Source organism: Cherax quadricarinatus, unplaced genomic scaffold (genome assembly GCF_038502225.1).
Source record: "Cherax quadricarinatus isolate ZL_2023a unplaced genomic scaffold, ASM3850222v1 Contig31, whole genome shotgun sequence".
NCBI classification, from domain to species: domain Eukaryota; kingdom Metazoa; phylum Arthropoda; class Malacostraca; order Decapoda; family Parastacidae; genus Cherax; species Cherax quadricarinatus.
This window is the reverse complement of record NW_027195057.1, coordinates 399,956-427,500: the sequence shown is the minus strand read 5'-3', so window position 1 is coordinate 427,500 and position 27,545 is coordinate 399,956. Positions and strand designations below refer to the sequence as shown.

Genomic DNA, 27,545 nt, shown 5'->3' with positions numbered 1-27,545 from the left:
ACACCACCTTCCTTGACACCACCTTCCTTCACACCATCTTCCTTCACACCACCTTCCTTGACACCACCTTCCTTCACACCATCTTCCTTCACACCACCTTTCTTGACTCCACCTTCCTTCACACCACCTTCCTTGACACAACTTTCCTTCACACCACCTTCATTCACACCATCTTCCTTGACACCACCTTCCTTGACACCACCTTCCTTCACACCACCTTCCTTCACACCACCTTCCTTCACACCACCTTCCTTCACACCACCTTCCTTCACACCACCTTCCTTCACACCACCTTCCTTCACACCACCTTCCTTCACACCACCTTCCTTCACACCACCTTCCTTCACACCACCTTCCTTCACACCACCTTCCTTCACACCACCTTCCTTCACACCACCTTCCTTCACACCACCTTCCTTCACACCACCTTCCTTCACACCACCTTCCTTCACACCACCTTCCTTCACACCACCTTCCTTCACACCACCTTCCTTCACACCACCTTCCTTCACACCACCTTCCTTCACACCACCTTCCTTCACACCACCTTCCTTCACACCACCTTCCTTCACACCACCTTCCTTCACACCACCTTCCTTCACACCACCTTCCTTCACACCACCTTCCTTCACACCACCTTCCTTCACACCACCTTCCTTCACACCACCTTCCTTCACACCACCTTCCTTCACACCACCTTCCTTCACACCACCTTCCTTCACACCACCTTCCTTCACACCACCTTCCTTCACACCACCTTCCTTCACACCACCTTCCTTCACACCACCTTCCTTCACACCACCTTCCTTCACACCACCTTCCTTCACACCACCTTCCTTCACACCACCTTCCTTCACACCACCTTCCTTCACACCACCTTCCTTCACACCACCTTCCTTCACACCACCTTCCTTCACACCACCTTCCTTCACACCACCTTCCTTCACACCACCTTCCTTCACACCACCTTCCTTCACACCACCTTCCTTCACACCACCTTCCTTCACACCACCTTCCTTCACACCACCTTCCTTCACACCACCTTCCTTCACACCACCTCCCTTGACTGGAAGTTGTAGCACACTTCAAATTAGTGCTCGAGGGATTAGGAGCCCGGTCCTTGTGGGCTCCCTCACAGGTCACATAACCGGATATGTAGACCACGGTGTATGTACTACACGCTGTATGTACTACACGCTGTATGTACTACACGCTGTATGTACTACACGCTGTATGTACCAGCAGAACTTAATTTCTCTCCTAAGCCCACTTTGAAAGCTTTTCCATAGTGGTAGTGAGAACACCACTGCCGACACACTGGTAAGGTTTGATAGTTACAGTAATTTTCATTCTTAATACCTAACTCTTCGCTCTTTTTAACAGTATTACGATTAGTAACTATAAAATTATTATAATTATGTTTCTTCCAATCAGATACTATAATCACTCTTAATAGGAGTAGTAGGATATTCACTGAGCTGTTAGGGGTAGTGGCTGGTATCGTGGGTTCAGTCAGAGGTGTTTATGTGGTACTATACTCACCTCCTGAGCTGTTGGGAGAAGTGGCTGGTATCATGGGTTCAGTCAGAGGTGTTTATGTGGTATTACTCACATCCTGAGCTGTTAGGGGTAGTGGCTGGTATCGTGGGTTCAGTCAGAGGTGTTTATGTGGTACTATACTCACCTGAGCTGTTGGGAGAAGTGGCTGGTATCGTGGGTTCAGTCAGAGGTGTTTATGTGGTACTATACTCACCTGAGCTGTTGGGAGAAGTGGCTGGTATCGTGGGTTCAGTCAGAGGTGTTTATGTGGTACTATACTCACCTGAGCTGTTGGGAGAAGTGGCTGGTATCGTGGGTTCAGTCAGAGGTGTTTATGTGGTACTATACTCACCTGAGCTGTTGGGAGAAGTGGCTGGTATCGTGGGTTCAGTCAGAGGTGTTTATGTGGTACTATACTCACCTGAGCTGTTGGGAGAAGTGGCTGGTATCGTGGGTTCAGTCAGAGGTGTTTATGTGGTATTATACTCACCCCCTGAGCTGTTGGGACAAGTGGCTGGTATCGTGGGTTCAGTCAGAGGTGTTTATGTGGTATTATACTCACCCCCTGAGCTGTTGGGACAAGTGGCTGGTATCGTGGGTTCAGTCAGAGGTGTTTATGTGGTACTATACTCACCCCCTGAGCTGTTGGGACAAGTGGCTGGTATCGTGGGTTCAGTCAGAGGTGTTTATGTGGTATTATACTCACCCCCTGAGCTGTTGGGACAAGTGGCTGGTATCGTGGGTTCAGTCAGAGGTGTTTATGTGGTATTATACTCACCCCCTGAGCTGTTGGGACAAGTGGCTGGTATCGTGGGTTCAGTCAGAGGTGTTTATGTGGTACAATACTCACCTGAGCTGTTGGGAGAAGTGGCTGGTATCGTGGGTTCAGTCAGAGGTGTTTATGTGGTATTATACTCACCACCTGAGCTGTTGGGGAAAGTGACTGGTATCGTGGGTTCAGTCATACGTGTTTATGTGGTATTATACTCACCTCCTGAGCTGTTGGGGGAAGTGGCTGGTATCGTGGGTTCAGTCATAGGTGTTTATGTGGTATTACTCACCTCCTGAGCTGTTGGGGGAAATGGCTGGTATCGTGGGTTCAGTCAGAGGTATTTATGTGGTGGTATACTCACCTCCTGAGCTGTTGGGAGAAGTGGTTGGTCTCGTGGGTACAGAAAGAAGTGCTGGAATCAGTGTTGTTGATAGCAAAGTAAAGATGACCCAGCAAGAAAACCAGTTCTCGATGCATTAGTCGGATGGCCTCATCTTGCTGAGTAAACAAGATGTACACACGAGTTATAGACAGAATAATTATCAACACTGTATACAATCCGACAAATAATCGCAGTCATCGACACCAATTGATATAATACTGGAAGCTACTAAATTTCAATAACATTAGCAAACATGATAGTCAAGCAGGCGAAGCAGCACCTACCCAGCAACACGTGATCTCATCGTCTACCCGTCCTCATCTCAATCTGATATTCTTTAGGTCACCATGCGTCACTCACACCTCACTCAGGTCACCATGCGTCACTCACACCTCACTCAGGTCACCATGCGTCACTCACACCTCACTCAGGTCACCATGCGTCACTCACACCTCACTCAGGTCACCATGCGTCACTCACACCTCACTCAGGTCACCATGCGTCACTCACACCTCACTCAGGTCACCATGCGTCACTCACACCTCACTCTCCGCCTGTATATGTTAGAAGTTATCAAGGTCTCAAGACCCAAACGTTTTCTAATACGTTCTTACTTTTGTTTGTCCTTGTGTTTGTTCACGTGTCTCTTTAAACCAATTTGTGGTTATCTGCTAACAAGGTTGGTGCCAACATCTGGCTATCTTAAGCTTTGAAACGTTCCGCCTACGTGGAAGGCTTCTACAGTCAAATACAGAGAATAAATATAGAAAAAACGGGAGTAGTACCGCGGTAAAGATGTGATCGGTCCATCAGTCTGGAACAGACAGTGGAGAATACTTTGCCTCCATAGTCTCTAACAACGTGAACCTGAAGCTTGGGTCACGTATGATCGGTCAGGAAGCCGAACAACAGTTCTTTCCTGACGTTGCTCTTAGTCACATGACAATTCGTCACTGGAGCTTCTGGTCGTCTGATTGAGGCCTTCTGCTGGCTTACCCCAACCCCCCTCCCCCACCCCTTGAAAAATTGTGATTATTAATAATTAGAGCTGAAGCATGAAAATGAAGCTTTATATAGAGTCCAAGATGAAGGTGAGAAGTCAAGAAGACATCAGAAGGTGAAGGTGAGAAGGCAGGAAGACATCAGAAGGTGAAGGCGAGAAATCAGGAAGACATCAGAAGGTGAAGGTGAGAAGGCAGGAAGACATCAGAAGGTGAAGGTGAGAAGGCAAGAAGACATCAGAAGGTGAAGGTGAGAAGTCAGGAAGACATCAGAAGGTGGAGGTGAGAAGTCAGGAAGACATCAGAAGGTGAAGGTGAGAAGTCAGGAAGACATCAGAAGGTGAAGGTGAGAAGTCAGGAAGACATCAGAAGGTGAAGGCGAGAAGTCAGGACGACATCAGAAGGTGAAGGTGAGAAGTCAGGAAGACATCAGAAGGTGAAGGTGAGAAGTCAGGAAGACATCAGAAGGTGAAGGCGAGAAGTCAGGAAGACATCAGAAGGTGAAGGTGAGAAGTCATGAAGACATAAGAAGGTGAAGGTGAGAAGTCAGGAAGACATCAGAAGGTGAAGGTGAGAAGTCAGGAAGACATCAGAAGGTGAAGGCGAGAAGTCAGGAAGACATCAGAAGGTGAAGGTGAGAAGTCATGAAGACATAAGAAGGTGAAGGTGAGAAGTCAGGAAAACACCACAAGGTGAAGGTGAGAAGTCAGGAAGACACCACAAGGTGAAGGTGAGAAGTCAGGAAGACACCAAAAGGTGAAGGTGAGAAGTCAGGAAGACATCACAAGGTGAAGGTGAGAAGTCAGGAAGACACCACAAGGTGAAGGTGAGAAGTCAGGAAGACATCACAAGGTGAAGGTGAGAAGTCAGGAAGACATCAGAAGGTGAAGGTGAGAAGTCAGGAAGACACCACAAGGTGAAGGTGAGAGGTCAGGAAGACACCACAAGGTGAAGGTGAGAAGTCAGGAAGACATCACAAGGTGAAGGTGAGAAGTCAGGAAGACACCACAAGGTGAAGGTGAGAAGTCAGGAAGACACCACAAGGTGAAGGTGAGAAGTCAGGAAGACACCACAAGGTGAAGGTGAGAAGTCAGGAAGACACCACAAGGTGAAGGTGAGAAGTCAGGAAGACACCACAAGGTGAAGGTGAGAAGTCAGGAAGACACCACAAGGTGAAGGTGAGAAGTCAGGAAGACACCACAAGGTGAAGGTGAGAAGTCAGGAAGACACCACAAGGTGAAGGTGAGAAGTCAGGAAGACACCACAAGGTGAAGGTGAGAAGTCAGGAAGACACCACAAGGTGAAGGTGAGAAGTCAGGAAGACACCACAAGGTGAAGGTGAGAAGTCAGGAAGACACCACAAGGTGAAGGTGAGAAGTCAGGAAGACACCACAAGGTGAAGGTGAGAAGTCAGGAAGACACCACAAGGTGAAGGCGAGAAGTCAGGAAGACACCACAAGGTGAAGGTGAGAAGTCAGGAAGACACCACAAGGTGAAGGTGAGAAGTCAGGAAGACACCACAAGGTGAAGGTGAGAAGTCAGGAAGACACCACAAGGTGAAGGTGAGAAGTCAGGAAGACACCACAAGGTGAAGGTGAGAAGTCAGGAAGACACCACAAGGTGAAGGTGAGAAGTCAGGAAGACACCACAAGGTGAAGGTGAGAAGTCAGGAAGACACCACAAGGTGAAGGTGAGAAGTCAGGAAGACACCACAAGGTGAAGGTGAGAAGTCAGGAAGACACCACAAGGTGAAGGTGAGAAGTCAGGAAGACACCACAAGGTGAAGGTGAGAAGTCAGGAAGACACCACAAGGTGAAGGTGAGAAGTCAGGAAGACACCACAAGGTGAAGGTGAGAAGTCAGGAAGACACAACAAGGTGAAGGTGAGAAGTCAGGAAGACACCACAAGGTGAAGGTGAGAAGTCAGGAAGACACCACAAGGTGAAGGTGAGAAGTCAGGAAGACACCACAAGGTGAAGGTGAGAAGTCAGGAAGACACCACAAGGTGAAGGTGAGAAGTCAGGAAGACACCACAAGGTGAAGGTGAGAAGTCAGGAAGACACCACAAGGTGAAGGTGAGAAGTCAGGAAGACACCACAAGGTGAAGGTGAGAAGTCAGGAAGACACCACAAGGTGAAGGTGAGAAGTCGGGAAGACACCACAAGGTGAAGGTGAGACGTCAGGAAGACACCACAAGGTGAAGATGAGAAGTCAGGAAGACACCACAAGGTGAAGGTGAGAAGTCAGGAAGACACCACAAGGTGAAGGTGAGAAGTCAGGAAGACACCACAAGGTGAAGGTGAGAAGTCAGGAAGACACCACAAGGTGAAGGTGAGAAGTCAGGAAGATATCACAAGGTGAAGGTGAGAAGTCAGGAAGACACCACAAGGTGAAGGTGAGAAGTCAGGAAGACACCACAAGGTGAAGGTGAGAAGTCAGGAAGACACCACAAGGTGAAGGTGAGAAGTCAGTAAGACACCACAAGGTGAAGGTGAGATGTCAGGAAGACACCACAAGGTGAAGGTGAGAAGTCAGGAAGACACCACAAGGTGAACGTGAGAAGTCAGGAAGACACCACAAGGTGAAGGTGAGAAGTCAGGAAGATATCACAAGGTGAAGGTGAGAAGTCAGGAAGATACCACAAGGTGAAGGTGAGAAGTCAGGAAGACACCACAAGGTGAAGGTGAGAAGTCAGGAAGACACCACAAGGTGAAGGTGAGAAGTCAGGAAGACACCACAAGGTGAAGGTGAGAAGTCAGGAAGACACCACAAGGTGAAGGTGAGAAGTCAGGAAGACACCACAAGGTGAAGGTGAGAAGTCAGGAAGACACCACAAGGTGAAGGTGAGAAGTCAGGAAGATATCACAAGGTGAAGGTGAGAAGTCAGGAAGACACCACAAGGTGAAGGTGAGAAGTCAGGAAGACACCACAAGGTGAAGGTGAGAAGTCAGGAAGACACCACAAGGTGAAGGTGAGAAGTCAGGAAGACACCACAAGGTGAAGGTGAGAAGTCAGGAAGACACCACAAGGTGAAGGTGAGAAGTCAGGAAGACACCACAAGGTGAAGGTGAGAAGTCAGGAAGACACCACAAGGTGAAGGTGAGAAGTCAGGAAGACACCACAAGGTGAAGGTGAGAAGTCAGGAAGACACCACAAGGTGAAGGTGAGAAGTCAGGAAGACACCACAAGGTGAAGGTGAGAAGTCAGGAAGACACCACAAGGTGAAGGTGAGAAGTCAGGAAGACACCACGAGAGTCGCGGTGCACCAGTAGAGGCAAGAACGTAGGATTCCCAACTGTTACGCCTGTGTCTTACTTACCTACGTTGATGATACTCAGCATCACATTGATGATACACAGCATAACATTGATGATACACATCATCATATTGATGATACACAGCATAACATTGATGATACACATCATCACATTGATGATACACATCATCACATTGATGATACACAGCATCACATTGATGATGCACAGCATCATATTGATGATACACAGCATCACATTGATGATGCACAGCATCATATTGATGATACACAGCATCACATTGATGATACACATCATCACATTGATGATACACAGCATCACATTGATGATACACATCATCACATTGATGATACACATCATCACATTGATGATACACATCATCACATTGATGATACACATCATCACATTGATGATACACAGCATCACATTGATGATACACAGCATCACATTGATGATGCACAGCATCATATTGATGATACACATCATCACATTGATGATACACAGCATCACATTGATGATGCACAGCATCACATTGATGATGCACAGCATCATATTGATGATACACCGCATCACATTGATGATACACATCATCACATTGATGATACACAGCATCACATTGATGATACACAGCATCACATTGATGATGCACAGCATCATATTGATGATACAGAGCATCACATTGATGATACACATCATCACATTGATGATACACAGCATCACACTGATGATATACATCATCACATTGATGATACACAGCATCACATTGATGGTATACATGATCACATTGATGATACACATCATCACATTGATGATACACATCATCACATTGATGATATACATCATCACATTGATGATACACATCATCACATTGATGATACACAGCATCATATTGATGATACACATCATCACATTGATGATACACATCATCACATTGATGATACACATCATCACATTGATGATACACATCATCACATTGATGATACACATCATCACATTGATGATACACAGCATCACATTGATGGTATACATGATCACATTGATGATACACATCATCACATTGATGATACACATCATCACATTGATGATACACATCATCACATTGATGATACACATCATCACATTGATGATACACATCATCACATTGATGATACACATCATCACATTGATGATACACATCATCACATTGATGATACACATCATCACATTGATGATACACAGCATCACATTGATGATACACAGCATCACATTGATGATACACATCATCACATTGATGATACACATCATCATATTGATGATACACATCACCACCTATGAACCACCTGTGAACCACAGTGAACCACCTGCGTGTACCACTGCGTGGTACACACAGGTGGTACACACAGGTGGTACACACAGGTGGTACTCACAGGTGGTACACGCAGGTGGTGCACACAGGTGGTGCACACTGATGGCACACACAGGTGGTACACACAGGTGGTACACACAGGTGGTGCACACAGATGGCACACACAGGTGGTACACACAGGTGGTACACACAGGTGGTGCACACAGAAGTTAAATAAATCAGGGAACGGGTCGGCTTGTGATTTTTTGGACTTATTTTCCATGGGTTTCCTGGAGTATACCTGGAGAGAGTTGAGGGGGTCAAGGCCCCCGCGGCCCGGTCCATGACCAGGCCTCGTGGTGGATCAGGGCTTGATCCCTGGTTTGTTTGTTATTAAAATTTCATGAATCAGTTTAAGAGATTATTTGACCTACGTTGATTGTAAAGCTCTGGACACCTATATTGTCTCCATACACAGTATTGTACTTCTAGAAATGGCTCCAGAAAAATGGCATAAACCATTGATTAAAACAGTCAGATGGGCCTTTAAAAGTGCTCCATTTTTGATATTCTAAGGTAAGTAACGTATAAATGACGTCAACATGGAGCAGCTTCCAGCTAACAAGTCTCCCGGGGATCTGAATTACCCTTTTCTCGGAAGATTATTGTTTATTGGGATTAGAGCACGGAGGATAAGATAAGATTTCGTTCGGATTTTTAATCCCGAAGGGTTAGCCACCCAGGATAACCTAAAAAATGTCAATGCGTCATCGAGGACTGTCTGTCTTATTTCCATTGTGGTCCTCAGTCTTGTCCCCCAGGATGCCACCCACACCAGTCGACTAACACCCAGGTACCTACTTGCTGCTAGATGAACAGGACGACAGGTGTAAAGAAACGCGTCGAAATGTTTCTACCCCGCCGGGAATCGAACCCAGGCCCTCCGTGTGTGAAGCGGGAGCTTTGGCAGCCAGGCCACAGGGCCACCTTGCCTGACCCATTTTGTCAGTGACTCATAATGGCTTAGGCCTTCGTATGCATATAAAATAAATACGTTCATAATAAAAAATATATAAATATAATTGTAATAATGGTGAGACCAGCAGACCAGCAGACAGAGAGACCAGCAGACAGAGAGACCAGCAGACCAGCAGACAGTGAGACCAGCAGACAACATCAAGAAATAAGTCTTGTAACATACATTATTTCCGTCACTCACCTGTACACCAGTGATGAAGGGAACTGGTGGCAGAGTGTTGAGAGTGAAAGGTGTGTTGCACTCATTATCCTGTGAGAGAGAGAGAGTGATAGAGTGAGAGGGAGAGAGAGATATATCATTACAGAGTTTACAGACGGCTACATCTCAGCGTGAAACTCACAATGGTTGGCTAGTTAACATCAGTGCTTCGGAAATTTACAGAATTTTACGATCAAAACATTCTTGATCGATGAGATATTAGGTAGCAAGGTGATGAGAACACACAAAACAGAAGAGTTGAGGTGCTTGCATGACTTTGTGCTGACGAAGCAAGGGTCTGGAGTTTTGAGACTCTGATCGCGGGTTCTATCCCCGCCCGTGGTATGGTTTGTTTGCAATCGTGTCATTACGATTTCGTGAATCAGATTCTTTACCCGTTTGTGTTTCTGTTTTCTGTGGTTGAACCACAGCAGCAAGCTATCTCAAGAACTTTGTTAAAACCTTGTAACCACAGAGGATGATGTAAAAGTTGATCCTGGCCTCGCAGTTCTTGTCACTATCGGGTTCACTTTCTCCAGGCTGAAAGGACATTATCATGCCTCTTTTTAAAGGCATTCATAATCCTGCATTTCCCCTTCACTGTCTAAGTTGTTCATCTTCCTTAACCCTTGATGGCTAAAGAAGTATTTCCTAACATCCCGTGACTCATCTATTTTTTTTTAACTACCAGCTGTGTCTTCACGTACGTAAGACCCGTCTCACGATCACACCAGCTGTCTTCACGTACGTAAGACCCGTCTCACGATCACACCAGCTGTCTTCACGTACGTAAGACCCGCCTCACGATCACACCAGCTGTCTTCTCGTACGTAAGACCCGTCTCACGATCACACCAGCTGTCTTCTCGTACGTAAGACCCGTCTCACGATCACACCAGCTGTCTTCTCGTACGTAAGACCCGTCTCACGATCAGACTCTTCCTGTCCGTCTTATCAATTCCTCTCACAATTTTGTGTTATAATCGTGTCATCTCTGATATTTCTGTCCTCTAGTGGGGTTAGGTTGAACTCCTCCAGCCTGTCATCACTCCTCATATCCCTCAGACATGAGACTAGTATCGCTGTTAAGCCTCTGACCTCTTTCCAGCTTCTATGTATACATTATCAAAGGCAGGTTCCACACTGGCGTTGCATTATCGAAGATGGGGCTGACTTTTAACGTGAATAGTGTTGTAAATGCCTCCTCGTTGAGGTTCCTGGGCAAATATTTTTGTTAGAAGCTTTGGGCCAGTAGGCTTGCCGCGGTGCTCTTCCTTTCTTGCGTTCTTTTTATTTTCCAATGTTGTATTTGCAAGTGCCTCACTTCCATTTTCTATCTCAGAATTCACGGAGAGATGTTATCTGGTGTTATTGCCTTTAAGATATCTAGTTTGATCAGTAATTTCTACTCCTCTTTTTCAGTTGTGTGTATTTTGAGCTGTACTTTTCTGTACACTCTTCTTGTGTTCTGGTATTCTCTTTTTACTCGTCTTTCTCAATCCACTATTTTCATAAATTTGCTTTGCTGAGGTTGTATACTAAACAGAAGCTTGTCAATCAAAGAAAATACCCAGGTCCAGATGTAGTCTTTCCTGGTCTGCTCCTGACTGTTTTCTTCTCATTAGTTTCATACCATCTACAAACATAACACCTCTGACTTGATTCCATCCGTCATGTTGTTTACGTACACAAGAAACAACGTTGTTCCATGTACTGATTCTTGCGGAACCCCATTCATCACATTAGTCCAGTCTGACAACTTCTCACTGACAATAACGCGTTGTTTTCTTCCCGATAATTATTCCTGATCCTCTGTAGTAATTTTCCTGTTATTCTTGACTTTCTCTAACATTTGCCAGTCTCTTGTGAGGTTCTGTATCTAAAGCTTTGTTACAGCAACACTGTGCCATCCACCCAGCCTTCTCACTTCTGTTTAACTTTTATTACCCTTCCATTGAACTCTAGCAGATTCGTGAGACAAGATTTACCAGTCAGACCAGATTCGTGAGACAAGATTTACCAGTCAGACCAGATTCGTGAGACAAGATTTACCAGTCAGACCAGATTCGTGAGACAAGATTTACCAGTCAGACCAGATTCGTGAGACAAGATTCACCAGTCAGACCAGATTCGTGAGACAAGATTCACCAGTCAGACCATATTCGTGATACAAGATTCACCAGTCAGACCAGGGAACGAGTGGGATTTGAACGCATGACGAGTGAGTCCTGAAACTCCTATGCCAGTGTGTTAACCACTCTGCCAGCTGGTTCTAATAAGATTTCTCATCTAGGCTGAGCTTGAGTACCACACAGCCGTGTGGGGTGAGATACGTCTGTAAAAACCATCATCTGTGGCCACAGTGGTGGCCCACGCTAGCTTCCCTATGTGTATAGAAACACAGCTAGTTGTATGAATCATATTAGAGACAGGTGGCCCAGTAGTTAACACACTGACCTGTAAATTTAAAACTAACATGTCATGGGTTCATACAACACCCGTTCCCTGGCTTCTTTATAATCATGTTATTACGATATCGTGAGACGAAATGTGCTGTCTCAAAAACCGTTTTTTTTTTTTTTTTTTTTTTGCTTGTGATTAAGATAAGATTTGTTGGAAATTTTAACCAGGAGGGTTAGCCACCCAGGATAACTCAAGAAAGTCAGTGCGTCATCGAGGACTTATTTCCATTTGGGTCCTTATAATCTTTTCCTTTGGGATGCCACCCCACATCAGTCTACTAACACCCGGGTACCTACTTACTGCTAGGTGAACAGGGACAGCAGGTGTCACGGTTCAATCCCCAGCAATGCAGGGGATTGAACCACGAACACTCAGTGTGCGTGAGGAGAGTTGCCAACCGAGCTACAGGACACATTATTTTCTATTCTTCTCCTGATAATCTTCTCCACACCTTGAGCTATAATACATATCAGTGACTTTGATGTGTACTTTTATGCTACGTGTTCGTGCCCCGTGTTAAATATTCACTGTGTACCACACCTCTGGTCGAGTCCACAGTTCTCCCGCTACATCTCTCAGAATCGACGAATAGATGTTATCTGGTCTCGTTGCCTTTGATGTATCTAGCTTAATCAATGATTTCTACACTTCTGTTGTATGTAGTGTGTACATCGCTCAGTGGTGCACTCTCTTTCATTGGCTATTTCTCGTAAGTTCCTCTCCTACCTTCTTCGCACATTTTATCTGATCCTTCTCAGTTGTCTTTGTATGGGAGAATAACACAATAAGGTGACTGGAACAATGCACTAATAGCCGGCGCATGCAAGACTTATAACGTTATTTTGGTCCTCAAACACAAACCTTCCCGTCTATGTATCGCAGAAAAGGTGAAAAAAAAAGAGAACTAGTAAGGAAATGGGAAATAGAAGGAGGATTTTACCAAAGTGAAGATTAGGACAGTAACTCACCAAAATATCTTGAATGGCTAGTAGCGAGACGTTAGCAAAGTGGATGTTAGTGAGGGCAACTTGCTGCAGCTGTTCGTAGGTCACCAGTGGGTCAAAGGTCGCCAGTGGGTCAGGGTTGTCATCCTGGTTGTTGTGTCGCTGGTACAACAGATGGCAGGGGTTGGTGAGGTAACCTGCGACCTCTGGGATGGTCACTATTGCTACGGTGTCCTCCTGACTACACACTACACCAGCCACCACCACCATCACACCTACACAAGTACCAGGAAGATAGTGCAGAAACTGATCACATGAAGACTGAGACACTTTTACAACGTTTGTAAATCTTTGTTGTGGAAACGTTTCTCTGGCCAGTGGCTTCTTCAGTCTAATACAAACAACAACGGTGGAGGGTGAGGAAAGGTTCGAGGTAATCAGTCCCTCAGCCGGGAGTTGTGTTCAGTCCATCAGTCTTGATCAGTTTTGATGGAATGAACATATCAGCTCCAGGCTGAGGGACTGATTACCTCAAACTAATTCTCGTCTTCCACCGTTCATCTCTACATAGGACTAAAGAAGCCACTGGCTGGAGAAATGCTTCCACAATAAACATTATAATTGTTACACAAGGTGTTCCATTCATTATAGTTATATTGCATTACATTAGGTGTCTCATAATTATGTTGCATTACTTTCTCTCATTCATAGTTATATTGAATTACATTAAGCACTAAACACAGGTTCAGATATTCGACGAGGCTCGGTCTTCTGACTATTAACTGTAATTCAATCACTGACTAGTCAGGTCTACAATTCAATCACTGACTAGTCAGGCCTATAATTCAATCACTGACTAGTCAGGCCTATAATTCAATCACTGACTAGTCATGCCTATAATTCAATCACTGACTAGTCAGGTCTACAATTCAATCACTGAGTAGTCAGGCCTATAATTCAATCACTGACTAGTCAGGTCTACAATTCAATCACTGACTAGTCAGGCCTATAATTCAATCACTGACTAGTCGGGTCTACAATTCAATCACTGAGTAGCCAGGCCTATAATTCAATCACTGACTAGTCAGGTCTACAATTCAATCACTGATTAGTCAGGCCTATAATTCAATCAATGACTAGTCAGGTCTTCAATTCAGTCACTGAGTAGTCAGGATTCTAATTCAATCACCGACTAGTCAGGCCTATAATTCAATCACTGACTGGTCAGGTCCACAATTCAATCACTGAGTAGTCAGGCCTATAATTCAATCAAAGACTAGTCAGGCCTTCAATTCAATCACTGATTAGTCGGGCCTATAATTCAATCAAAGACTAGTCAGGTCTTCAATTCAATCACTGAGTAGTCAGGCCTATAATTCAATCACTGACTAGTCAGGGTTATAATTCAATAACTGACTAGTCAGGTCCACAATTTAATCACTGAGTAGTCAGGTCTGTAATTCAATCAATGACTAGTCAGGTCCACAATTTAATCACTGACTAGTCAGGGTAATAATTCAATCACTGACTAATCAGGGTAATAATTCAAATGCTGACTAGTCAGGGTAATAATTCAATCACTGACTAGTCAGGCCAATAATTCGATCACTGACTAGAAAGGCCTATAATTCAATCACTGACTAATCTGGCAAATAATTCAATCACTGACTAGTCAGGTCTACAATTCAATCACTGATTAGTCAGGCCTATAACTCAATCACTGACTAGTCAGGTCCACAATTTAATCACTGAGTAGTCAGGCCTGTAATTCAATCACTGACTAGTCAGGTCCACAATTTAATCATTGACTAGTCAGGGTAATAATTCAATCACTGACTAATCAGGGTAATAATTCAAATGCTGACTAGTCAGGGTAATAATTCAATCTGACAAGTCAGGCAGATAATTCGATCACTGACTAGAAAGGCCTATAATTCAATCACTGACTAATCTGGGAAATAATTCAATCAAAGACTAGTCAGGTCTTCAATTCAATCACTGAATAGTCAGGCCTATAATTCAGTCACTGACTAGTCAGGCCTATAATTCAATCACTGACTAGTCAGGTCCACAATTTAATCACTGACTAGTAAGGATAATAATTCAATCACTGACTAGTAAGGATAATAATTCAATCACTGACTAGTCAGGCCAATAATTCAATCACTGATTAGAATGGCCTATAATTCAATCACTGACTAATCTGGGTAATAATTCAATCATTGACTAGTCAGGGTAATAATTCAATCACTGACAAGTCAGGCCAATACTTTGATCACTGACTAGAAAGGCCTATAATTCAATCACTGACTAATCTGGGTAATAATTCAATCACTGACTAGTCAGGTCTACAATTCAATCACTGATTAGTCAGGCCTATAATTCAATCAAAGACTAGTCAGGTCTTCAATTCAATCCCTTAATAGTCAGGCCTATAATTCAGTCACTGACTAGTCAGGCCTATAATTCAATCACTGACTAGTCAGGTCAACAATTCAATCACTGAGTAGTCAGGCCTATAATTCAATCACTGACTAGTCAGGTCCAAAATTTAATCACTGACTAGTCAGGGTAATAATTCAATCTCTGACTAGTCAGGATAATAATTCAATCACTGACTAGTCAGGCCAATAATTCAATCACTGATTAGAAAGGCCTATAATTCAATCACTGACTAATCTGGGTAATAATTCAATCATTGACTAGTCAGGGTAATAATTCAATCACTGATTAGTCAGGCCTATGATTCAATCACTGAGTAGTCAGGCCTATAATTCAGTCACGGAGTAGTCAGGCCAATAATTCAATCACTTACTAGTCAGGCCTACAATTCAATCACTGACTAGTCAGGTCCAAAATTCAATCAGTGAGTAGTCAGGCATATAATTCAATCACTATGTAGTCAGGCCTATAATTCAATCACTAAGTAGTCAGGCCTATAATTCAATTGCTAAGTAGTCAGGCCTAAAATTCAATCACTAAGTAGTCAGGCCTGTAATTCAATAACTGAATAGTCAGGCCTATAATTCAATCACTAAGTAGTCAGGCTTATAATTCAATCACTAAGTAGTCAGGCCTAAATTCAGTCACTAAGTAGTCAGGCCTATAATTCAATCACTGAGTAGTCAGGGTAATAATTCAATCACTGGCTAGTCATGGTAATAATTCAATCACAGAGTAGTCAGGCCTATAATTCAATCACTGACTAGTCAGGATAATAATTCAATCACTGAATAGTCAGGGTAATAATTCAATCACAGAGTAGTCAGACCTATAATTCAATCACTGACAAGTCAGGATAATAATTCAATCACTGACTAGTCAGGGTAATAATTCAATCACTGACTAGTCAGGGTAATAATTTAATCACTGACTAGTCAGGGTAATAATTCAATCACAGAGTAGTCAGGCCTATAATTCAATCACTGACTAGTCGGGGTAATAATTCAATCACTAACTACTCAGGGTAATAATTTAATCACTGACTAGTCAGGGTAATAATTCAATCACTGACTAGTCAGGGTAATAATTTAATCACTGACTAGTCAGGGTAATAATTCAATCACAGAGTAGTCAGGCCTGTAATTCAATCACTGACTAGTCAGGCCTATAACTAAACCTGCTGATCATTAGAACCCACAAAAATAACTCCCACAAAAAATAATATTAACTCTTAATAGGCACTAACATAATTATTTTAACTATTTTTCCTCTGTACCATAGACATACAAGATAACAATTATATTCGTCTTTTAGCAGCTGCCATAGTCAGACTCCCATAATCATCACTGTGGGAGTCTGTGGGCATCACTGTGGGAGTCAGTGGTCATCACTGTGGAAGTCTGTGGTCATCACTGTGAGAGTCTCTGGTCATCACTGTGGGAGTCTGTGGTCATCACTGTGAGAGTCTGTGGTCATCACTGTGGGAGTCTGTGGTCATCACTGTGGGTGTCTGTGGTCATCACTGTGGGTGTCTGTGGTCATCACTGTGGGAGTCTGTGGTCATCACTGTGGGTGTCTGCGGTCATCGCTGTGGGTGTCTGTGGTAATCACTGTGGGTATCTGTGGTTATCACTGTGGATGTCTGTGGTCATCACTGTGGGTGTCTGTGGTCATCACTGTGGATGTCTGTGGTCATCACTGTGGGAGTCTGTGGTCATCACTATGAGAGTCTGTGGACATCACTATGGAAGTCTGGTCATCACTACGGGAGTCTGGTCATCACTATGGGAGTCAGATCATCGCTATGGGAGTCTGATTATCACTATAGGAGTCAGATCATCACTATGGGAGTCAGATCATCACTATGGGAGTCTGATCATCACTATGGGAGTTTGGTCATCACTATGGGAGTCTGGTCATCACTATGGGAGTCTGATCATCACTATGGGAGTTTGGTCATCACTATGGGAGTCTACTCATCACTATGGGAGTCAGATCATCACTATGGGAGTCTGGTCATCACTATAGGAGTCTGGTCATCACTATGGGAGTCAGATCATCGCTATGGGAGTCTGATTATCACTATGGGAGTCAGATCATCACTATGGGAGTCAGATCATCACTATGGGAGTCTGATCATCACTATGGGAGTTTGGTCATCACTATGGGAGTTTGGTCATCACTATGGGAATCTGATCATTACTATGGGAGTTTTGTCATCACTATGGGAGTCTGGTCATCACTGTGGGAGTCTGTTCATCACTATGGGAGTCTGGTCATCACTATTGGAGTCTGGTCATCACTATGGGAGTCTGGTCATCACTATGGGAGTCTGGTCATCACTATGGGAGTCAAATCATCACTGTGGGAGTCTGGTCATCACTATGGGAGTCAGATCATCACTATGGGAGTCTGGTCATCACTATGGGAATCTGGTCATCACTATGGGAGTCAGATCATCACTATGGGAGTCTGGTCATCACTATGGGAGTCTGGTCATCACTATGGAAGTTTGGTCATCACTATGGAAGTCTGGTCATCACTATGGAAGTCTGGTCATCACTATGGAAGTCTGGTCATCACTATGGAAGTCTGGTTATCACTATGGGAGTCTGGTCATCACTATGGGAATCTGGTCATCACTATGGGAGTCAGATCATCACTATGGGAGTCTGATCATCACTATGGAAGTCTGGTCATCACTATGGAAGTCTGGTCATCACTATGGAAGTCTGGTCATCACTATGGGAGTCTGGTCATCACTATGGAAGTTTGGTCATCACTATGGAAGTCTGGTCATCACTATGGAAGTCTGGTCATCACTATGGGAGTCTGGTCATCACTATGGAAGTCTGTTCATCACTAAGGAAGTCTGGTCAACACTATGGAAGTCTGGTCAATACTATGGAAGTCTGGTCAACACTATGGAAGTTTGGTCATAACTATGGGAGTCTGGTCATCACTATGGAAGTCTGGTCATCACTATGGGAGTCTGGTCATCACTATGGGAGTCTTGTCATCACTATGGGAGTCTGGTCATCACTATGGGAGTCTGGTCATCACTATGGGAGTCTTGTCATCACTATGGGAGTCTGGTCATCACTATGGAAGTCTGGTCATCACTATGGGAGTCTGGTCATCACTATGGAAGTCTGGTCATCACTAAGGAAGTCTGGTCAACACTATGGAAGTCTGGTCAACACTATGGAAGTCTGGTCATCACTAAGGAAGTCTGGTCAACACTATGGAAGTCTGGTCAACACTATGGAAGTTTTGTCATCACTATGGAAGTCTGGTCAACACTATGGAAGTCTGGTCATCACTAAGGAAGTCTGGTCAACACTATGGAAGTCTGGTCAACACTATGGAAGTCTGGTCAACACTTTGGAAGTCTGGTCAACACTATGGAAGTCTGGTCAACACTATGGAAGTCTGGTCATCACTATGGAAGTCTGGTCAACACTATGGAAGTCTGGTCATCACTATGGAAGTCTGGTCAACACTATGGAAGTCTGGTCAACACTATGGAAGTCTGGTCATCACTATGGAAGTCTGGTCAACACTATGGAAGTCTGGTCATCACTATGGAAGTCTGGTCAACACTATGGAAGTCTGGTCATCACTATGGAAGTCTGGTCAACACTATGGAAGTCTGGTCAACACTATGGAAGTCTGGTCAACACTATGGAAGTCTGGTCAACACTATGGAAGTCTGGTCAACACTATGGAAGTCTGGTCAACAGTATGGAAGTTTTGTCATCACTATGGAAGTCTGGTCATCACTATGGAAGTCTGGTCAACACTATGGAAGTCTGGTCAACACTATGGAAGTCTGGTCAACACTATGGAAGTCTGGTCAACACTATGGAAGTCTGGTCAACACTATGGAAGTTTTGTCATCACTATGGGAGTCTGGTCATCACTAAGGAAGTCTGGTCAACACCATGGAAGTCTGGTCAACACTATGGAAGTCTGGTCAACACTATGGAAGTCTGGTCAACACTATGGAAGTCTGGTCAACACTATGGAAGTCTGGTCATCACTATTGGAGTCTGGTCATCACTATGGAAGTCTGGTCATCACTATGGAAGTTTGGTCATCACTATGGAAGTCTGGTCAACACTATGGAAGTCTGGTTATCACTACGGAAGTCTGGTTATCACTACGGAAGTCTGGTTATCACTACGGAAGTCTGGTCATCACTATGGAAGTCTGGTCAACACTACGGAAGTCTGGTCATCACTATGGAAGTCTGGTTATCACTACGGAAGTCTGGTCATCACTATGAGAGTCTGGTCATCACTATGAGAGTCTGGTCATCACTATGAGAGTCTGGTCATCACTATGGAAGTCTGGTCAACACTATGGAAGTCTGGTCAACACTATGGAAGTCTGGTCAACACTATGGAAGTCTGGTCAACACTATGGAAGTCTGGTCAACACTATGGAAGTCTGGTTATCACTACGGAAGTCTGGTCATCACTATGGAAGTCTGGTCAACACTATGGAAGTCTGGTCAACACTATGGAAGTCTGGTCATCACTACGGAAGTCTGGTTATCACTACGGAAGTCTGGTCAACACTATGGAAGTCTGGTCATCACTACGGAAGTCTGGTCATCACTATGGAAGTCTGGTCATCACTACGGAAGTCTGGTCATCACTATGAGAGTCTGGTCATCACTATGAGAGTCTGGTCATCACTATGAGAGTCTGGTCATCACTATGGAAGTCTGGTCAACACTATGGAAGTCTGGTCAACACTATGGAAGTCTGGTCAACACTATGGAAGTCTGGTCAACACTATGGAAGTCTGGTCAACACTATGGAAGTCTGGTTATCACTACGGAAGTCTGGTCATCACTATGGAAGTCTGGTCAACACTATGGAAGTCTGGTCAACACTATGGAAGTCTGGTCATCACTACGGAAGTCTGGTTATCACTACGGAAGTCTGGTCAACACTATGGAAGTCTGGTCAACACTATGGAAGTCTGGTTATCACTACGGAAGTCTGGTCATCACTACGGAAGTCTGGTTATCACTACGGAAGTCTGGTCAACACTATGGAAGTCTGGTCAACACTATGGAAGTCTGGTTATCACTACGGAAGTCTGGTTATCACTATGGAAGTCTGGTTATCACTATGGAAGTCTGGTCATCACTGTGGAAGTTTGGTCATCACTACGGAAGTCTGGTTATCACTACGGAAGTCTGGTCAACACTATGGAAGTCTGGTCAACACTATGGAAGTCTGGTTATCACTACGGAAGTCTGGTTATCACTATGGAAGTCTGGTCATCACTGTGGAATTTGGTCATCACTACGGAAGTCTGGTCATCACTATCTCTTATTTTCTGAATAAAACCTCAGCATCAATAAGAACAAAAATAAGAAAAGCTCAAAATAAGATTCAGACACTCGGGCAACTTTTGGGAATCTTTATTAACTTCTTCAGTCAAATACAGAGAAGAATGGTGGAAGATGAGGAGGTGTTTGGGGTAATCAGTCCCTCAGCCTGTAGTCTATGTGTTCAGTCCATCAGTCTAGTGTTCGCAATTTGATCAAGACTGATGGACTCAACACATGGATCCTAGGCTGAGGGACTGATTACCTCAAACTTCTCATATTCTACCGTTCATTTCTCTATTGGACTGAAGAAACCACTGAACTGGCGAAACGTTTCCACAATAAAGATTCCCATGTGTTACACAAGTGTTTCATTCATCAAGCTCAGATAAATATTACCTGTGAAAAGAAGTGAAGGAAACGACATCACTTGGAGAAGGTTGATGGCGATACCTGGAGTGTTAAGTATGGCAGGATGTTATTCACTGAGGGAGATACCTGGAGTGTTAAGTATGGCAGGATGTTATTAACTGAGGGAGATACCTGGAGTGTTAAGTATGGCAGGATGTTATTCACTCAGGGAGATACCTGGAGTGTTAAGTATGGTAGGATGTTATTCACTGAGGGAGATACCTGGAGTGTTAAGTATGGCAGGATGTTATTCACAGAGGGAGATACCTATAGTGTTAAGTATGGCAGGATGTTATTCACTGAGGGAGATACCTGGAGTGTTAAGTATGGCAGGATGTTATTAACTGAGGGAGATACCTGGAGTGTTAAGTATGGCAGGATGTTATTCACTCAGGGAGATACCTGGAGTGTAAAGTATGGTAGGATGTTATTCACAGAGGGAGATACCTGGAGTGTTAAGTATGGCAGGATGTTATTCACAGAGGGAGATACCTGGAGTGTTAAGTATGGCAGGATGTTATTCACTGAGGGAGATACCTGGAGTGTTAAGTATGGCAGGATGTTATTAACTGAGGGAGATACCTGGAGTGTTAAGTATGGCAGGATGTTATTCACTCAGGGAGATACCTGGAGTGTTAAGTATGGTAGGATGTTATTCACTCAGGGAGATACCTGGAGTGTTAAGTATGGTAGGATGTTATTCACTCAGGGAGATACCTGGAGTGTTAAGTATGGCAGGATGTTATTCACTGAGAGAGATACCTGGAGTGTTAAGTATGGTAGGATGTTATTCACTCAGGGAGATACCTGGAGTGTTAAGTATGGTAGGATGTTATTCACTGAGGGAGATACCTGGAGTGTTAAGTATGGCAGGATGTTATTAACTGAGGGAGATACCTGGAGTGTTAAGTATGGTAGGATGTTATTCACTCAGGGAGATACCTGGAGTGTTAAGTATGGCAGGATGTTATTCACTGAGGGAGATATCTGGAGTGTTAAGTATGGCAGGATGTTATTCACTGAGAGAGATACCTGGAGTGTTAAGTATGGCAGGATGTTATTCACTGAGGGAGATACCTGGAGTGTTAAGTATGGCAGGATGTTATTCACTGAGGGAGATACCTGGAGTGTTAAGTATGGCAAGATGTTATTCACTCAAGGAGATACCTGGAGTGTTAAGTATGGCAGGATGTTATTCACTGAGGGAGATACCTGGAGTGTTAAGTATGGCAGGATGTTATTCACTGAGAGAGATACCTGGAGTGTTAAGTATGGCAGGATGTTATTCACTGAGGGAGATACCTGGAGTGTTAAGTATGGCAGGATGTTATTCACTGCGAGAGATACCTGGAGTGTTAAGTATGGCAGGATGTTATTCACTGAGGGAGATACCTGGAGTGTTAAGTATGGCAGGATGTTATTCACTGAGGGAGATACCTGGAGTGTTAAGTATGGCAGGATGTTATTCACAGAGGGAGATACCTGGAGTGTTAAGTATGGCAGGATGTTATTCACTGAGGGAGATACCTGGAGTGTTAAGTATGGCAGGATGTTATTCACTGAGAGAGATACCTGGAGTGTTAAGTATGGCATGATGTTATTCACTCAGGGAGGTACCTGGAGTGTTAAGTATGGCAGGATGTTATTCACAGAGGGAGATACCTGGAGTGTTAAGTATGGCAGGATGTTATTCACTGAGTGAGATACCTGGAGTGTTAAGTATGGCATGATGTTATTCACTGAGTGAGATACCTGGAGTGTTAAGTATGGCAGGATGTTATTCACAGAGGGAGATACCTGGAGTGTTAAGTATGGCAGGATGTTATTCACTGAGGGAGATACCTGGAGTGTTAAGTATGGCAGGATGTTATTCACAGAGGGAGATACCTGGAGTGTTAAGTATGGCAGGATGTTATTCACTAAGGGAGATACCTGGAGTGTTAAGTATGGCAGGATGTTATTCACTGAGAGAGATACCTGGAGTGTTAAGTATGGCATGATGTTATTCACTCAGGGAGGTACCTGGAGTGTTAAGTATGGCAGGATGTTATTCACAGAGGGAGATACCTGGAGTGTTAAGTATGGCAGGATGTTATTCACTGAGTGAGATACCTGGAGTGTTAAGTATGGCATGATGTTATTCACTGAGTGAGATACCTGGAGTGTTAAGTATGGCATGATGTTATTCACTCAGGGAGGTACCTGTAGTGTTAAGTACGGGAGGATGTTATTCACTGAGGGAGATACCTGTAGTGTTAAGTACGGGAGGATGTTATTCACTGATGGAGATACCTGTAGTGTTAAGTACGGGAGGATGTTATTCACAGAGGGAGATACCTGGAGTGTTAAGTACGGGAGGATGTTATTCACTGAGATAGATACCTGTAGTGTTAAGTACGGGAGGATGTTATTCACTGAGGGAGATACCTGGAGTGTTAAGTACGGGAGGATGTTATTCACAGAGGAAGGTACCTGGAGTGTTAAGTACGGGAGGATGTTATTCACTGAGTGAGATACCTGGAGTGTTAAGTACGGGAGGATGTTATTCACTGAAGGAGGTACCTGGAGTGTTAAGTACGGGAGGATGTTATTCACTGAGGGAGATACCTGTAGTGTTAAGTACAGGAGGATGTTATTCACTGAGGGAGGTACCTGGAGTGTTAAGTATGGCAGGATGTTATTCACTGAGAGAGATACCTGGAGTGTTAAGTATGGCAGGATGTTATTCCCTGAGGGAGATACCTGTAGTGTTAAGTAAGGGAGGATGTTACTCACTGAGTGAGAGACCTGGAGTGTTAAGTACGGGAGGATGTTATTCACTGAGGGAGATACCTGTACGGGAGGATGTTATTCACTGAGGGAGATACCTGGAGTGTTAAGTACGGGAGGATGTTATTCACTGAGGGAGATACCTGGAGTGTTAAGTATGGCAGGATGTTATTCACTGAGGGAGATACCTGGAGTGTTAAGTATGGCAGGATGTTATTCACTGAGGGAGATACCTGGAGTGTTAAGTATGGCAGGATGTTATTCACTGAGTGAGATACCTGGAGTGTTAAGTACGGGAGGATGTTACTCACTGAGGGAAATACCTAGAGTGTTAAGTACGGGAGGATGTTACTCACTGAGGGAGATACCTGGAGTGTTAAGTACGGGAGGATGTTATTCACTGAGGGAGATACCTGTACGGGAGGATGTTATTCACTGAGGGAGATACCTGGAGTGTTAAGTACGGGAGGATGTTATTCACTGAGGGAGATGCCTGGAGTGTTAAGTATGGCAGGATGTTATTCACTGAGGGAAATACCTGGAGTGTTAAGTATGGCAGGATGTTATTCACTGAGGGAGGTACCTGTAGTGTTAAGTACGGGAGGATGTTATTCACTGAGGGAGATACCTGTAGTGATAAGTACGGGAGGATGTTATTCACTGAGGGAGATACCTGTAGTGTTAAGTACGGGAGGATGTTATTCACTGAGGGAGATACCTGGAGTGTTAAGTACGGGAGGATGTTATTCACTGAGGGAGATACCTGGAGTGTTAAGTACGGGAGGATGTTATTCACTGAGGGAGATACCTGGAGTGTTAAGTACGGGAGGATGTTATTCACTGAGGGAGATTCCTGGAGTGTTAAGTACGGGAGGATGTTATTCACTGAGGGAGATACCTGGAGTGTTAATTACGGGAGGATGTTATTCACTGAGGGAGATACCTGGAGTGTTAAGTACGGGAGGATGTTATTCACTGAGGGAGATACCTGGAGTGTTAAGTACGGGAGGATGTTATTCACTGAGGGAGATGCCTGGAGTGTTAAGTATGGCAGGATGTTATTCACTGAGGGAGATACCTGGAGTGTTAAGTATGGCAGGATGTTATTCACTGAGGGAGGTACCTGTAGTGTTAAGTACGGGAGGATGTTATTCACTGAGGGAGATACCTGTAGTGATAAGTACGGGAGGATGTTATTCACTGAGGGAGATACCTGGAGTGTTAAGTACGGGAGGATGTTATTCACTGAGGGAGATACCTGGAGTGTTAAGTACGGGAGGATGTTATTCACTGAGGGAGATACCTGGAGTGTTAAGTACGGGAGGAGAATGTTATTCACTGAGGGAGATACCTGGAGTGTTAAGTACGGGAGGATGTTATTCACTGAGGGAGATACCTGGAGTGTTAAGTACGGGAGGATGTTATTCACTGAGGGAGATACCTGGAGTGTTAAGTACGGGAGGATGTTATTCACTGAGGGAGATACCTGGAGTGTTAAGTACGGGAGGATGTTATTCACTGAGGGAAATACCTGGAGTGTTAAGTACGGGAGGATGTTATTCACTGAGGGAGATACCTGGAGTGTTAAGTACGGGAGGATGTTACTCACTGAGGGAGATACCTGTAGTGTTAAGTACGGGAGGATGTTACTCACTGAGGGAGATACCTGGAGTGTTAAGTACGGGAGGATGTTATTCACTGAGGGAGATACCTGGAGTGTTAAGTACGGGAGGATGTTACTCACTGTCTGGTACTTCCAACACTCGCAGCTCTGCATCACACAATGTAAATTGATCTATTTGTTATATAACAATTATAATTAAAAGTAAGACTCCTGTGCAATAGTTAGGTATATTAATTACAAAATGTTTCACCTAGAGAGTAGGCTTCTTCAGTCGAATGCAGAGGAGTCAGCAGAAGCAAAGAAGTAGTTTTGAGGGGAGTCAGTCCCTCAGCCTAAAGAAGAATTCTGCTCCAGTGTTGTCCAGGCTGAGGGACTGACCACCTCAGAGATACGTCTTCGATGGTGATATACTCATTAGACAGTGTTTACATTTCTACTGCTTCTGCTGTCTCCTCTGTATTCGACTGAAGAAGCCTACTGTGTAGGCGAAAAGTTTGGAAATAAAGACACCTAAGCTTTTCTATATGCGTCTTACATGTCAACTTGTTAGTTTTATATATAAACATTATCATATCAACAAATATATGAGTTGATTACGTGATGTGTGTTTAACTTTCAAAGTTACGTACAAATATCTGTTGGTTTAGAAAGACACGTAAGCAAACACTATAACATATTTATTAGAAAACGTTTCGGTCCTGGGACCTTGATCACTTCTAACATACAGAGGTAGAAAGACATTATATATATAGGCGGAGAGTGAGATGTGACGCACGTGATAAGATAAGATAAGATAAGATTTCGTTCGGATTTTTAACCCCGGAGGGTTAGCCACCCAGGATAACCCAAGAAAGTCAGTGACCTGAGGAATGTCATAAGAACATAAGAATGGAGGAACACTGTAGAAGGCCTACTGGCCCATGCGAGGCAGGTCCTTATCAAAACAACCTCTACCTATGATGAGGACGGGTAGACGATGAAATCATGTGACTCCTGTGTTGTTGGGTTGGTGCTGCTTAAGTATCATGTATGCCAATGTTTTTGAAATTTTGTAGTTTCCAGTGTTGCGTTCTATAGTGTCGGTGACGGCGATTAGTGATCAAGGTCCCAGGACCGAAACGTTTTCTAATAAATATGTTATAGTGTTTGCTTACGTGTCTTTCTAAACCAACTTGTCGGTATTTATTACAAAGGTTTATACCACAAATATCTGTGTTTACGCTAATGATTATATTCCTTAAATATACCCAGTAGACATACCCAGCTACTGATACTCAGTAGACATACCCAGCTACTGTCACCCAGTAGACACACCCAGCTACTGATACCCAGTAGACACCCAGCTACTGATACCCAGTAGACATACCCAGCTACTGATACCCAGTAGACATACCCAGCTACTGGTACGCACTGAAGACTTTTTTGTTTTACTGATTCCACCTAAAAATACACAATAAGTTATTTACTCAAATATACTCAGTTGATACTGCCCCTTTAAAGTTACTAAATTACTAATGCCCCTTTAGAGATTCATGTCCCCTCGAGATACCTCAATACTGACTCTCACACACAATACTGACTCCCTCTTACACACACAATATTGACTCCCTCTTACACACCCTCAATACTGAGAGGGATACCACCATATAGAGAGGGATACCTTTTATAGATAAACTTGCCACCATATAGAGACGGATACCTATTATAGATATACCTACCACCATATAGAGAAGGATGCCTTTGTCGTCTGGAAAAGCTGGATCGACAGTGAGGATGAAATTTGGTGTCTGAGCTAATATACCGCTACAGTGTAGTCGACGCACATGCTCAGAGGACGCATCATCAGCGGGAACAGGAGCTAGAGTTCTTTCCGCTGGTCGGAGAGATTAAGTTTGGAGTCCGAGTTAAAACCAGGAGACCACTTACGGCCGGACAAGTATTTCCGATCTCTGTGTTTTATCGTGATCGATTTTAGCTCCTTCAGGATATTGTATTGGATGAACACGACTGAATATTG

At 44.0% G+C, this 27,545-nt stretch overlaps 1 protein-coding gene across 1 annotated transcript in view; it reads right to left on the bottom strand.

Moving 5' to 3' along the window:
* LOC128693889 (uncharacterized) overlaps nucleotides 1-27,175 on the bottom strand; it is a 40,416-nt gene extending 13,241 nt beyond the window's left edge. The window contains exons 1-5 of the mRNA XM_070079868.1: nucleotides 27,169-27,175; nucleotides 21,124-21,177; nucleotides 12,960-13,210; nucleotides 9,512-9,580; nucleotides 2,673-2,809 (exon numbers count right to left, since the gene is read on the bottom strand). Coding sequence (XP_069935969.1) covers nucleotides 2,673-2,809; nucleotides 9,512-9,580; nucleotides 12,960-13,210; nucleotides 21,124-21,151 — 485 coding nt within the window. The 5' untranslated portion in view covers nucleotides 21,152-21,177; nucleotides 27,169-27,175. The remainder of the gene's footprint in view (nucleotides 1-2,672; nucleotides 2,810-9,511; nucleotides 9,581-12,959; nucleotides 13,211-21,123; nucleotides 21,178-27,168) is intronic.
* Nucleotides 27,176-27,545: the final 370 nt, after the last annotated feature.